Raw genomic sequence first — 15,832 nt, 5'->3', positions numbered from 1 at the left:
AGAGAGAGAGAGAGAGAGAGGCCCGGGTATGGTTCTGGAAGTGAAATATACTTGCAAAGGAGAGAGACACACATTCCTGTCTTTGTAGGAACTTAAATTTAAGCAGACGAGGAAACGGAAGGAAAGCTACAAATTTTAATCAGTTAGTACTCTAGTTTACTTTAAAGAGATTTGAGCAGTTTTTAAGTAAAACATCTAAATATGAAGGCTAAGTAGAAATAAACGATTTTTATTATTCTCGACATCTTCTCTACAGATAAAGTGAATTTCACAGAGCTGATCTTAGGAATGTCAGCTTACCTTCTGGTTGCCAAGCATGACTGAACAACACCAATGATTAGACCCCATAATGTGGTTCTTTAAAGGTTATGACATTTAACCCAGCTACTGAACCTGAGGGAAGGCTGCAAGTAGACTGGAGTGGGCACGGCACTCATAGATATGTTGTTTGGTATTGTACCTGGTAGTTTTAGATGAAGCTTGTGCTACTCCATGGTGTGTGGCTACATCTCCCTCAACATGCATGTCACCTGCTCAGCCCCTGAAGGCTCTGAAACTTGGAGCCATCCAGAGAAGATTGACTGTCCTCCCAGGAATTCTCAGATTTTTTTTTCTTTTTTTCTTTTTTCTTTCTTTCTTTCTTTCTTTTTTTTTTTTTTTTTTTTTTTTTTTTTTTTTTTTTTTTAGATATTTTCTTTATTTACATTTCAAATGTTATCCCCTTTCCTGGTTTCCCCTCCGAAAAAAAATTCTTATTCCCTACCCACTTCCCCTGCTCATCAACTCACCCTTTCCTGCTTCCTGGCCCTGGCATTCCCCTACACTGGGACATAGAGCCTTCACAGGACCAAGGGCCTCTCCTCCCACTGATGACCAACTAGGCCATCCTCTGCTACATATGTGGTTGGAGCCATGAGTCCCTCCATGTGTACTCTTTGGTTGATGGTTTAGTCCCTGGGAGCTCTGGGGGGTACTGGTTAGTTCATATTGTTGTTTGTCCTTAGGGGCTGCAAACCCTTCAGCTCCTTGGGTCCTTTCTCTAGCTCATGGGAGCTTTGAAAAACAAATAGAATACTAGAGAATCTAGAAGGAAAATATGAATTACATTCAGCTGACTGCTTTGAGTACCTTGTCATCAAGAATTGAGCAGAAGGTACAGTGAGCGGCTCTTGTAAGTTAATTCATGGCTAGCCCACTGTATTTTCTCACAGAGGGATCTTTGATCCTCTGGGCCTTAGGTCTGGGCTTGAGTACCAGAAAATGGGCAAGTGTAAGAGTAGAAAAACAAACTACTCCCCTCTTTCCCTTGAGAAGGCATGGCTGGGTCCCATCAACCTCTGGAGCATTGCTAGGTCCCACCAACCCCCTGCACCATGGCTGGGGTCCCATAAACCCCTGGGGCATGGTTGAGTCCCAGCAACCACCGGGGCACTAGAAGTTCAATCTCTCCCAGCCAGAGCAGGTGGAGGTTGAAGTGGTAGGAAAGACAAGGAGTATGGAAAGAAGCTGGATAGGGCCAGGGTGACTGTTGTACAAGTAGAGAATTAAGGACTTCAGGTCTTACCCACTAAAGGTACCAGAAAAGGGGCTCCATATTCCCTTGGGTAGGGAGGGTGTGTCCTCAAGGACATAGGCCCATGAGGGAAGCTATAGGAAATGTCTGATTCATGCTGAATTGGTCTGTCCCCAGGATGCTGGCAGTGATCCCAGCCAGACCCTCAGCATTGCTGAACCCTGAGAAGGGCAGCAATGCCAGCCCAAGGATACTCTGTGGATTGAGGAAGTTCTATGAACATTATGAACTTATGGATAAATCTGGTTTTGAAACACAAAAAATTTGCTTTTCTGGACACATCATAATTCTTCATTAAACATTTCTATACTGATTAAAAAGTAAGACATGGGCCAGAAGGACAAAGCAATAAAGGAGAACACCTTTATTTAGGTTCAGAACATTTTTGGGAAATAACTTGCTGTGACTAGCCATAGGGAGGCTATGATAGGAGGAATAACTGGTTAGAGAGATGGGGAAGGGAGGGTGAGTGGCACCAAGATTCTGAAGCCAATACAAGAAGGCTTTGGTCTGGAGAGGCTTGACAAATTTATATTTAACATAACTGTGGAGTCCTGGTAAGGCATCTAAGTGGCTGTGCCTTAGATAGAGAGAGGTGGATTGTAGCTGTCCAGCAACCACAAATACGAATGGGTTTTCTGGAATGGGGTCAAGGACCTGGAAAGCCATTTTGTGTTACCAGAACCACGTGGAAGATTCGTAAAAATTAGCCAAAACACAGATGTGTTTAATCAGCCATCTTTTCATTCAATTCTCATTGTTACAAGCCAACAGGTAGAATAAATAAGGCAAAGCCCCTCCCACAAGTTCATCAGCCACTTGGCCCAATCAGCAACTTCTTCTTCAGTTTCAAGAAGTGGGACTTCCAGCATAACTGGAACTTGGAGAGAGATGTGGCAATTAGCAGGAGGTGGGCAGAGAGGTGTGGTTATCAGAGGCAGGCAGGATCTGAAGAATCAGCCCTCAGGCAGTGGGGTTACAATTCCTCCCTTTTTATTAGAAAACAGCAGGTCAAAGGCATACTCAAACGGCACAATCTTGCATGGTAATTCCTATGGTGTTTGAAGGTTATAATCTGTGGACAATATTCTACTGAACGGCATCTTACCCGTCATCAAGGTCACGTGCAGCTCATTTGATACTGCAAACTGGGCTTATTATGTGCGTATTTGAAAAAAACACAGCCACTTGGCACATGCCTCTGTCTTAGGTTGATACCACCAGAGACATAGCCAAAGAGACAGATTTTCATATGCACCTCATCCATGCCTATAATGTCAAGACATGCCTTTATCGCCTGCAAAGTCCAGGAACTGCCATAGTCACTCTGGAGTCCACTTTTCCTGAAGTCCACGTAAAACAACGTTGGTGTGCTGATGGGCAGCTGGGCGTAGACACCTAATTGAGTTGCGAAATAGTAGCTCCCAAGCTAGGAACCTTTTCAATACCTTTGCCTTTAATAACCCTTCGATTCAGTTGTCAATAAGTAACTTTCATGTTAGAAGCTCTGATATTGAGCTAAAGTGTCTGGGCGCTCTGAGACTGAGCTTGCTTCTTAGATAAAGAGGGCTCCAGGAATGAGCTTACTTTTTAGACAAAGAAGGCTCTGAGAGTGAGTGAATTTTGATTGTCTTTGTACTCTGGGAATGAGTTTGCTTGAGATTAAAAACTCAAAAGTTTAAAAGTAACGTTAACTTGAAAATGTCGCAGGCACTTTAATTGCAAATTAGCAACATTTAGCCCCAAGACTTAGCCTCTAGGTATAGAGGGAAGCTGCTGTTGACTCTTAGAAAAAGGTGGAGTCCATTTTAGCCAAGCAAGCATTGCTGGCCAGTAAAAATGTTCAACCAAAATTCTTGGCAATAAAAACATGCTTATAAAAAGACCTTGTGTCTGTATCCACTTGACAAATTAATGTATTAGGCCACCATTGTGTACCAACACAAATGGAGCCCCTTACCCAGATAAAGGTGAGGTTTAAGAATAAATGTGTTAGTAAGTGGAGTGACATGCCATTCCATCATGGCATAAAAACTGAAAATGCATGGATGTCAATGGCGATCCACAGCAGACTGACCTTTAGCATCAGACTACAAAATTATATATATACATAAATATATTTCATATACATATATATATTTCAAGACAAGCAAAAGGCAACATTTCTTTAAAAACAAGTAAAAAGCGAGGCATGCCTTAAAAGTGGCAAAAAATGAAATATTATTTAACATAATTAAAACAAAACATGCTTTTTTTAAAAACAAGCGAAAAACAAGATGCTTTTGGAGGTAACGTTGGAGTACAGTGCAATGCATATTCCCCCTCCTTTTAATATTTAAATATCAAATTCTCAAATTGTGAAGTGCACATTGAGCAAATGTTGTCTCTGAGAATTATACATATTTTCAGAAACATGAGTAACATTAAATTGTTGACAGAATGTCTTAAATGCTTGACTATAATAGTCAGTTCCATAATCTGTTTTAATCTGATTGGGAACTTTAAATATAGACATATAGTATAGACAATAACCAATTAATATTTCATTTATGTTAAGGCAATAGTAACTTGAAAGCCTGAGAAGGAATTAATAGTCACATGTGTATATTTTACTCTTAATTTAAAATCAAAATTATATTTTAAAAATGTCTAGATATCATAAGTAATAGAGAGCTCAGATATATATATGTAGCCATATATCAATATATAAGATAAGGCTTAATCTTAACACTAGTAATAAATAGAAAATACAGCATACAATTTGATTATTTGTGCTGACATAGGGAGAAAATCATGAGATTAAAACATGTGACTTACATATAAAATTTTTCATTAAAAGGGTAAAAGAGATAATATATTGCTACGGGGTGTATACATAAGTCTATTAAGAAATATAAAGGTATGTAAATAAATGAATTAAAACAATTTGTTTACTTTGGAGAAATATCAATTTCTGTCTAAAAATCTTTATTAAGCAATAAGCCAAATATCAACTAATATTTTGCAATAACCAATTTAATTGCTCCTTGAATAAATAGATGTCTCTTCAGGTTTTAACGGATGAAAAATGTTTTTAAACATTTTTTCTAAAATATCTAAATGAATTCATCATACAATTTTTCATCAATATATAACAGCTTCATAATAGGATATTAAACTTCACATAGAATATGAGAGAAGTTATAGAGAAGTTGCATTTATATTAATGCTCTCTTTTGCCAAAGAACAGCTGTGGGCAGAAAACTAAACATGATTGTAACTGAGCACAATTGACAACAAGTGATAAACCCTTTTCGATATTATAAGGCTATTTGTCTCACCAGTCAATTTTTATCAGAGGATTAAGTGGTGAGCCTAAGATGAGGTCTTAGCTAAAAGTAACCTGAAATAAGCAAAATATTTTTTCTTTTTGATGTATCTGAGGCTTTAATAGTTAGCTTACACTGAGAAATTCAAAGTCCTAGCCTCCTGTACTGAGCAGAGACAAGGAAATTATATTTAAGACTTTTAGCCATTTTCAAAGGCAACATTATTTAATGAAAACAGATATGTTAGAAATAACATCTTTAAAATTACTAGGATGTAGAGGGAAAAACAACCTTAAATATTTAATAACTCTACATGAAATTAGCAAGTCAGACTGCAATGTTTCCATAAGTTCCATGATCTCATTGACTCTCCATGAGTCTCAAGTTTTAAATTACTTTGAACTATATCTGGATAGACCTGTAATAATGTTGTTTATTCCTGACCTTTTCAAGCTTAAAATATATTTTATAACCTTGGTACTGTAAAAGCATTGCTAGTAACGAAAAGAAACTCCACTTGGGTGTCTCTGAACAGTTTTCAGGGCACAAACCTTTTTGAAACAGTTTATCAAGAACCTGTTTGACACCAAATAAATTTTCACTTATATCTCCTTTCCAAATTAAAATCTTGTTTCTACCACTCTTATCTAATTAAGTTTGTATACAAGGATGGCCCATACTGACCACAGCCACTTTTTAACTTTTACTACCTTTGTCTAAATTTTTTAAGTAATATTAAGCCATAACTATAACTTTTAGAGGGTAAAGCCCAATTATAAACAATTTATACTCTTTAAAATCAATATTAAGAAACATTATATTCACTCTACAAAACCTTTAAGTGTCTCCCTGTTTTAGAATTGTAGTTAGCCACCCTGGGTTATTGTGAGAATGCCTCATAGAGAAGCACATCTAGTCATTTAGAAATGACAAGGTGAGTGGTATATGGCAGGGTGCTTACCTATAGTCCCAATTCCTGGGAGGCCATGGCAGGACTGTCTCAGGTTTGAGACCAGCCTAGGCTACACAAATGAATGCCAGGCCAGAGATGTGCATGCCTGTAATCCCAGCACTTAGGAAGAAGAGTTTAATGTCAGTTGAGCTGTGTACAGAGACCCTGTCTCAAAGCAGGAAGCAAACAAAAACGTGCCAAGGTGAGACTGACTTATTTTTGGACTAGAGTTAAGTTACTGCTTATAACTTGTTTGGTTCCCAGTTAAGAAGAAACAAGCTGTTCTGTTTACAAATGATGTAATACGTAGACACGTGTTGGCCACCTTTGGACTTCTGTTATTGATCTCTAACTTTGAACGGCCTGGTGTGGCCTGCCCCAGCTACCCTGTGAGAAGACCTGTGAGAATCACTGGCTTGTAATTTACTTTTATGACCACTAGATGGCGCTAAGTGGTCGCAAAACTTTAGGTAATACTGGCGCTCTGCGAGGTTGTGGCGGGACTAGACTCGCACACGCCTTTGCCACCGGCTCCAGCCCGTGCCTGGCTGCTGTGCTGGGCAGTTGCTGTGCCAGCCACCAACATCGTGATCGACCAGGCCGCCAGGCCAGGACGGCTGTAAATCGGACGTGGCCCGCTCCCCATGGTGCCGCCTGGGCAGGTGAGGTGGCTGGCCGGGATCAGTTGGCACGGAGTCGGAGTCGTTGCAGGACTCTGGGCTCATCTGCCGCCTGCCGTGAGCACAAAACAAGGCGAACCACCAGCCGCACTGCGCTGCAAACACAGCTTTCTCGATGTGAGATCTCATGGCGGTCCCAGAGAGCCTCTGTCACTGGCGACTGTGTGGGTTTGGCTCTGCTGCCAGCTCGGCCAGCTGTGTGTGCGCGCATCCATGAATGGCGGTCGAAACAAAACGGCATAGTTGCCTCAGTGTGGAACCCAACACCACCAACCCTGTATGAGCAAGTTTTAGTTCCTGTGACTCCGTGGATTGGTTCTTAGCAGTGCCTCTGAAATGCTGCGGCTGTGGACCTTTTAAACCGGACGTGGCCTGCTCTCCCGGGGGCCACACCCCCTCACGGAACTCCCAAACACTGATGCACAGCCCCTCGGTCAAGAGGGTCAAGAGCACCGTTAGCCCAAAACGCCCAAGTAACAGCAGGGTCCCTCTGTCGATTCCCAGCGGAGCTGATATCTTGGGGTAGCAAGCAAAGGAAAGCAGGCTCCCGGGAGCTTGGTCAGGGTGGAAAGCCGAGTGCTCTGCTGTGAGCGGGCGGGGCCTCCGCTGCCATTATGCCCACGTGTAAAGACAAAGACGCAAGACAATCGTATTCATTCATTAAGACAAGACAGGACACATGAACGAACTTACATAACATAGAATTAAAAACCAGGAGTTTCCCCTGAAAGAAACACAGGGAGAGTGGAACTGGGCAAGGCCCCCAGCCTGCGCAAAAAAAAAAAAAAAAAAAAAAAAAAAAAAAAAAAAAAAAAAAAAACCACCTCCTGGGAGGTCCTGTTCGCCCTCCAAACCCGGAGCCTACTAGGGGAAAAGGCTGTCTCCATTTCCCCGGAGTTAGTTAGCCTTCCATAACCCCGCAGCCTAATCACTTACTGTGAGACGTGGCTACATCCATGTTCTTATTCCTTTCTTTTTAAACTTTGCCCTGAGACACCACTGCCAAGCCAGCATGGCCTCAACTTATCCCGGCAACCTGTCGTCCTATCTATATATTTTAAGAGACCTCTGTTTAGATAGCAGCAGTAGCTGTCCAGCAGTCACAAATATGAATGCGTTCTCTGGAATGGGGTCAAGGACCTGGAAAGCCATTTTGTGTTACCTGAATCACATGGAAGATTCGTAAAAATTAGCCAAAACACAGATGTGTTTAATCAGCCATCTTTCATTCAATTTTCATTGTTACAAGCCAACAAGTAGAATAAATAAGGCAAAGTCCCTCCCACAAGTTCGTCAGCCACCTGGCCCAATCAGCAACTTCTTCAGTTTCAGGAGGTGGGACTTCCAGCATAACTGGAACTTGGAGAGAGGCGTGGCAATTAGCAGGAGGTGGGCAGAGAGGTGTGGTTATCAGAGGCAGGCGGGTTCTGAAGAATCATCGCATACAATGGATGGGATGGGGCCAAGGAGGGACTGGAGGAAATTCCCACAAAGGCCATAGCGCAGACCTGAGGAGGAGTGGGAACCAAAAGGAAAACTTGTTGCAAGTCAACACAGAAGGTGTGGAGACAGGGAGGGAAAGCTTGTTTCAGGTCTTAGCACAGACAGAGGAGCCCTACAAAATTAAGTGCCACACAGTGAGATCAAGAAGAGGCAGGGTCTTGGGCGAAGACCAGTTGTTTTTCCAGAGGACGTAAGTTTGGTTTCCAATTCCCTTGTTGAGCAGAAGTGTCTGTGACTCCAGCTCCAGGGAACTCTAATGGTGTCTCCCCTGGCCTCCAAGGGCACCTGCACTCACGTCATAGCCACATACACATAATTAAAAAAACAACTTAAAAAGAGGATGAAGGCGGGCATCAGTGGTGTGGTGAAGTAGAGACTAGGAAACTTGTCCAAAGAGAAGCAGTGGGCACAGGTCATTTGTTGGAAAGCAAAAGAAGCCAGCAAGTCAAGAAGAGAGAAGGGTTGCGGGTGGGGAAAAAAGAGTGAGGAGAAGCTGGCATTGTGGAAATCCTGAGAGTGAACTTCAGGAAGTAGGAAGAGTGAAAAGTGTAGTGAGGGCACAGAGGGAACCTCCAAGTCAGAAAGGTTGGTGTTCATGGCTCACTCTGACACAAGCTTCATTGTCCAGCACTCAGGAGAGCGAAGTAAGAGGAGCATGTTCTCAGGGCCAGCATAAATTACACAGGGATGCATGGTCTCAAAACACAAAAAACAAAAACAAAACAAACAAACAAACAAACAAAACCAAGAAAGATGGAGGTATAGCACTGAGTATATTCTAGAAGGTTATTGTGACTATTGTACCAGAGTGTTCATACACCATTTGATGGGACATCCCAGAAGAGAGATTTGCCATCGCTTTAGCCAAGAGGTCATATCAGGGGACCATTTTGTAAAACTGGGAGGAAAATATAGAATTTAAAAAGTTATTCCCATTGACTCATGCCTTTTGGACACATACTAACTGCTGTGTATCAGACATATCTCCTTGCTCATCCAGGATGCTGGGTAAATGGGTGTCCCCTGGTCCCCAGCTTCTCTTTGGGCCCCTTCTGCCGTGCATTTTCTGTTAGCTCATTTTTTTCCTTATGTTCTCCTCTTTTCTGTCATTCAATCTTGGTGTCCCTTGAGACCATTCTCAGTTTGAATGGCTTCATTGAATGGTGCTTTCCACAGCCCAGGGGTTAATTTCCACCTACATATTTTACTGCTGTCTTCTGCTCAGAGCTGCCTCTGAGCCCCTAGACATTAGCATCTGCTTGTCTGAACAGTTCCTGGAACTCATAGTGCTTCCGTCTCAGAGAATGGCACCACAATCCCTTAATGTAGAAATTTCCAGTCTGGGAGCTTAGGGATGGTTCCTAACACTCTTGTTGACCCTGTTTCAGCAAATTTACCAAATGTCTCTTGACCCATCTGCTGGTCAGCTTTGGCCTCCTTGAACCCACAGCTCTCCGACCAGCCCTCCTCCTGTCTACAGAACTGTGGAAGATAACCAGTGCATCTCTTTTTTAACCTCAACACCCACTACCTCTGTGATACTCTTTCTTCTGCGGCCAGAGTGTTTGAACATTTCTGCAGATGTGATCTTATTGACTTCCATTATTGTCCTTTGATGTACAGGACAGTCCTTCAAGTCAAACTGCCACCATCTTCATGAGTTGAACTGTGCTCACTTGCAAAAGATCATCACGGCTGGGCCTGTTGATGACATGTCCTCATACAAGGAGGGGTGGGAGGGTCATGGGATCTGCATGTTCGTATCCAGCCGCTCCTCCTAACCAGTTGCATGCAATTCTGCTCTGATTGCACATAAAGTTAGGGAGGGGCTGGACTATATAAAGTGGGAAGGACTGAGGCAGGGTTTCATGTATGTGTCAATAGTCATGCGTGGTGCAGACTCTCCAGTGTGGGAACTTTTAGACCACCTGTGCTCTGGCCTGTAACCTTTCACCCATATCTCTGTAAGAAAGTCCAATGGACTCATTGGCTTTCCAGAGTGAGCTGCAGTGGAATCACGCCTCGGTTTGTCTTTAGGACCTCTGATGAGGTGATAGTTGTTTCTATATTTTCCAAGGAACGAATTTTGGTGACACCCTTCATTTCTTCTCATTTTACACTTAGTTAGCTTCTCATTTCTCATAGTAAAAATTCCAGCATCTTTACCACAACCACAATCTATATGAGTGTGCCAGGCCCAGTGTGCTCCACATACCTCCCTCTTTTGGAGCTCTAGGTACTTAGCCTTCTCTGTGTCTCTGTGTCTCTGTGTCTCTGTGTTTCTCTGTCTCTGTCTGTCTGTCTGTCTGTCTGTCTGTCTGTCTCTCTCTCTCTCTCTCTCTCTCTCTCTCTGTGTGTGTTTTTCTCTCTAATTGAAACTGCCTCCAGTTTCACAGACTGGGTTCTTTTCCAGGAGGAGGGACAGGGACCTGAAAGAAAGTTCAAATTGCGAGAGAAATATTCAAATATTCAAGCCAAATTCAAGGTTCAACTTTACTCGGGGGTGGGGCAGGGCCTTTATAGTAACATTGAAAATCTCTGGGTTCCAAGCTGTAATGTAAACACTGCAGTTTTGGTCGGGCACCAAAGTCCTAGGAACTAGCAAGCCTTCAGGCAATGCTTGGTTTCTCATATCTCTATGGGTGGACTCTGAGGCAGCTACTTCTGAGAAGAGGTGACAGTCTGCAGAGAGCCATTGTTTAGCTCTCCAGGTGGGATAGTAGCTTTCTGGCGGAGGCTGGTCATGTGTCGGATGGCTGGGCTAAAGCAGGAGGTAACAGCTAATGTTTTTTTTTTCTTCTCAGCATCATGCTTTCCCATCCACCTCTACCATATCTTCCACTCTTCAGTCCCTTTCTTCTTAGAACAGAATGTTCTCCAGACAAAAGACTCTCTGCCCTCTCTATAAGTTGTCACTCACTCAAAAAACCATCAGATAAATGTTTTTATGTTTTCAAGATCCTCAACTCTAGGGAGTCAAGGTTACAAGTGTCTTGCTTCTAGTGGCAACCTTAGGACTCATTCTGCCCTGGGAAGAGCCCAACAAAAGGGCTACAGCTAGGGGGAACCAACATGACTAGGTTATGTTTTCAGGAATGAGGGACAGAAACGAGGGAGCCTGGGGAGAATGGAGAGAATGAAAAAGAGGGAGACTTGTTCTCATCCCTGAGGCCCAGAATCACCAGCTGGTTGCCCTAGTGGACAGACAGAAAGGCAGAATGTAGTAGTGGTGTGGTCTGATAACATCTTCATCCATTCCCTGCAGAGGCTTTAACTGGGGTGTCTAGGGATCCCTTCTGGCAATATGGGAACTAGGTCTGTGCCCTAACCCAAGGTTGTTAGGACACCAAAGTCATACTCTGTCCCTTCAGGTCTTGCCGTGAACCAAGCTGAGAACTTTGCATAGAGGCTTGGTGTTTTGTTAGCCTGATGTTGGCCAGGGCTTTGAGTGAAGGCATTAGACCTAAGGCGACAAGTTAGAGGGACAGTGAAGACTCAGGTAGTTATATTGCTCTTGAAGGCACTGAGCACTTGAAAGTTGTTCAAATGTATGTGTGTGCATGTGTGTGTGACTGGGTGCATGGAATGTTCAGGTGTGTGATGTGTGTGTGTGTGTGTGTGCTAGTACTTGAGCATGGGCTCACATGTTTGTGCATTTGTGTGTGAGCATGTGTGTTTTCCATGATGTGAACAATCATGTATTTTACTTGTGCTAGAGCATTGACAACAGACTAAAGATCTGATTCCTCCCAAGTCTAGCTTAGTGAGACAATGTGTTTACTAGTGTTATAGAAATACAGGTGACAAAAAGGCAGGTGCTTCACTGAAGACCCATCTCAGCATGGGGGAAGACTCACAGCTGTGACAGGATCAACTGGCAAGCATTTCCAGTGAAAAGAATTTCCTTACACTAACACTGGTTTCTCAGTTCTACAATGCTGGAAATGGATCACACAAGCCACACAGCATCCTGAATATCCCAAATCTTGAGCTTCCTGTCTGCCTCCAGGAAGGACCATTTCGACTCATAGGAAATAGCTACATGTATGTGCTTTGGGGTAAGGGCATGCTATTTCTGGCAGGGGGCTTGAAGCTACCTACCTCTTTGAAGTTTTAGGGCTTTTCTACATTTCTGTATTCAAAAGCTGTGGCTGTTCAACTAACCTTTGTTGCTCATTAGAGTGTCCTATCAAATACGAAACCCAAAGTATAGTTTGAGAGAAATCTCAGAGAAACTTTGCACCCAGAGGTCAGGAAAGCTTAATCCTCAGAAAGGGCTCATTCTAAATAACCTACCCTGTAAAAGATGGAACCGCTTCCAAGTGTGGAGACCCAAGGACTCCCTAAGGAGCAACAACATGGCTCATGAGTGTTGGAGAAGGCCACATGAGTGTCAGTCCCAGCTCTCCTGTACAAAAGCTGGGTACCCTGGGACAGAGTATCTGACTTTCCTATGGTTCCACTTCTTGTGGAAAATGGGGACAATCGTACTTAGCTCACAGGGCTGATGTAAGAACAAATGGATTAATATCTGCAAAGCACTTGGAAGTGTTATAAAAATTCTTATTCTGTTTTTCTTTATGTAGTGCTGCCATGAGGGTCCAACATATCTTTGAGGAACCGGGATTTTTAGCCCTATTTGAATATAGACATATACAGACTCCACTTTGAATGGTAGTTCACTACTGCAAACATGGCCATGCAATCAGAAATTGTGCAAAACAATTTTGAAACTCTAAAGAATATTTGTTATTTTCTATGACCTTAAAAACTTTCTGTCAAAACATTACTCTTACCACAAATTATACTTCTATAGAGAAACAAATAATAAAATAAATATTTTCATATACAATAATTTAAAACAGTTTATATCTTAAAGTGATTTCTCTTTGTTCTCTCTCTCTCTCTCTCTCTCTCTCTCTCTCTCTCTCTCTTTCTCTCCAAACAAGATTTTTGTGGGTTTTTTTTTTTTTGAGACAGGATTTCTTTGTGTGTTCCTGCCTGTCCTGGAACTTGCTTTGTAGACCAAGTTTGCCTGGAACTCACAGAGATCTTCCTGCCTCTGCCTCCTGGGATTAAAGGTGTATTTAAAGGTGTATTTAATCCCCCCTGGGATTAAAGGTGCCTTGCCTGGCCCAAGCAAAGTTCTGAAGATGGGTATAGTGGTACATTCTCATAACCCCAGTACTGGCAGATGACTATAAACTAGCTTGGATTATATAACATGAACCCTTCCTTTAAAAAAAAGGTTATCCAAAGTATTTTAACATTGCTTTCTTTCTTCTCTCCCATTTTTTGATTTGTTAAATTTGTGTGTGTGTGTGTGTGTGTGTGTGTGTGTGTGTGTGTGTGTTCAAATGCTTCAGTGCCATTGTGGAGGTCAGAGGACAATGTAAGAGTTGGTTCTCTCCTTCCACCTTGTGGGTTCCAGGGCTCAAATACAGGCTGCAAGCACCTTTACCCCCTAAGCTATATAGTTGGTCTGCTTCCTTTTTCTACTGAGCATCTTATTCTCTGCAAGAGAAAACAACCTCAACCTGTTCAAAGTAGCTACTCATCAACAAAGGGAACAGCTACAAACAGCTGCTGACTCTATTTTTCCACTTAGATCAACTGGAAAACTGTAACAATGAAGCTGCTCATCATATGCACAGACACTTTTTCAGTGTCTGGAACTTAATTATTATTGAAATGGTAGAGTAATACAATGAGTTATCAAATGATGAACAAACTGAATGAATTCAATTGTGAAATTTCTGTGGTTGCTAGAAACCAAAGGTTGCATAGAGAGAGGTCAGGGGAGAAATATTGTTACATAGGTCCCTGTGAAAGCAGCTTTTCTCCTCTCAAAAGTGCATGTAGGGGCTGGAGAGACCGTACTCTATGGCTAAGAGCACAGGCTGTTCACAGAATGTGCACTGTTGCTTCCCAGCTCCCATGGCAGGCAACTCACACATGCCTGTGACTTTAGCTCCCTCTTTTGGCCTCCTCAAGCACCTGTATGAATATGTGCATACACCCATGCAAACACACACATAAAAATAAAATATTTTTTAAAGAGTGTATGTGAGACCATACAAAAATTTCTGCAGCACATCAGGGGATTCACAGAGCTTCTGACATCCAATTTGAAATCACTTTTGTGGACATAGAGTTCCAGTGTGAGGTCAGACTCAGCCAATCTTGGCAAGTCTTCTCAACTTCTAGCTCTGTCTACATAAGCTTGGAGTGGGTCATCAACCATTGGAAAATGCTTTTGACGTTAATGATAAAAGCTTTTCAAACTTGGTTGTTTTTTTTTAACTACTGCCATTTCTAAAGTTCTTCCCATAAGAGTTGTTGATAAAATCTGACTGAAGATACATGCAGCCACATGCTGTTGTTGAAACCAGCAGGTCCAGCAGCTCGGCCTAAAAGAGAATGACTTGCATGGGGCACAAGCCATCACTGGGAGCAGATGGTGGAGTGGCACCTGAGTCACTGCAGGGCACACTATTCTTCCTGTTCTTCTTCTCTGCCCACCCCATTGTTTTTCTTTCTCCCTCTTTTTTTTTTTTTTTAAGATTTATTTATTTTGAGTATATGAGTACATTGTAGCTATATTCAGACACACCAGAAGAGGGCATCTGATCACTTTACAGATGGTTGTGACCCACCATGTGGTTCCTGAGAATTGAACTCAGGACCTCTGGAAGAATAGCTGTTTTCCTAACCCCTGAGCCATCTCTCCAGCCCCCTTCTTTCTCCCTCTTTATTCTTCCTTTTCTGTGCCCCCACTGCCTCTCCTGCTGACCCCCATGAGCACTGTTTAACTAGCCTATGGTTCTGGTTCTAGACCCTCATTAAAGCTGCCAGACAAAGACTGCCATGTGTAACATATCTTGAATTTCATAGACGCCCTCATGAAAACTCTGAATGCTTTGATGGTGTCCAAGAAATGCATTCTTTCTGTAGAAGGGTACAGTCTGGGAAAATAATTTTGATCAAGGGTAGGAATTGGGGCACTGTGTATGTTGATTTATTTTTATAATCGACATACATATTGATTATATATGTATAACAAATATATATATAATTATTTTATAATTTAAAATTATAATATATAATTTTTATAATTATATATTTATAGTGTGTATGGGTGTCCTGTGGGATGAACTCGGGTTGTTAGACATGGGGGCAGGAACCTTTACCTGCTCTTGATTTGTTTTGTTAATTGAGTTTGCTTTAAATAAGGAGGATTGCCTCAGCAAATGCTGCTGATGAAATCACAGCATTGTGATTGTTCCTCTGGAATGAACTTCAGAGAGTTGACTCTCAATTGAGCACGTCACTCTACTAACTCAAGGGCAAGATGATAAGGTTCTATCAGACCAAGTGTTGAACAGAACCTGAGCCTCCCAAGGTCGCCCTTGTTTTGACTTGTAACCACAAATTTGTCTTGTCTAAGTGTCCAATCACTATAAAGCAAAATGCCCATCTCTTAAGTCCAGCACCCTTCCAAGTGACAGGAGCCACGGCCAAACCGCTGGGTTACGCTCTGACTTCACCACTGCTTTCTTCCTATAGAATTTTACATTTTTCCTTCTGAGGCCAGATTGTGCCAAGATGTTTTTGGAAATGCTGAATCCCATGCACTATAATGTCACCATCATGGACCCGGAAACTGTGACTGTCAGTGTCATGCCACTCCTCCTGATCATGGGCCTCCTTTTCCTGATTTGGAATTGTGAGAGCTCGTCTTCAATACCAGGTAAGCCGCTGCTTTAATTCTATACCTACAGAAAGCATTTCATGGGGCTCTTTGGTCCATGGCGTG

At 42.4% G+C, this 15,832-nt stretch overlaps 1 protein-coding gene across 1 annotated transcript in view; it reads left to right on the top strand.

Moving 5' to 3' along the window:
• LOC116073015 (aromatase) overlaps positions 1-15,832 on the top strand; it is a 48,632-nt gene that overhangs the window by 641 nt on the left and 32,159 nt on the right. Inside the window, exon 2 of the mRNA XM_031344660.1 lies at positions 15,606-15,766. Coding sequence (XP_031200520.1) covers positions 15,606-15,766 — 161 coding nt within the window. The remainder of the gene's footprint in view (positions 1-15,605; positions 15,767-15,832) is intronic.

Source organism: Mastomys coucha, unplaced genomic scaffold (genome assembly GCF_008632895.1).
Source record: "Mastomys coucha isolate ucsf_1 unplaced genomic scaffold, UCSF_Mcou_1 pScaffold23, whole genome shotgun sequence".
Lineage (NCBI taxonomy): Eukaryota > Metazoa > Chordata > Mammalia > Rodentia > Muridae > Mastomys > Mastomys coucha.
Note: the sequence above shows the minus strand (reverse complement) of the source record. Positions and strands in the feature narration are given on the sequence as shown.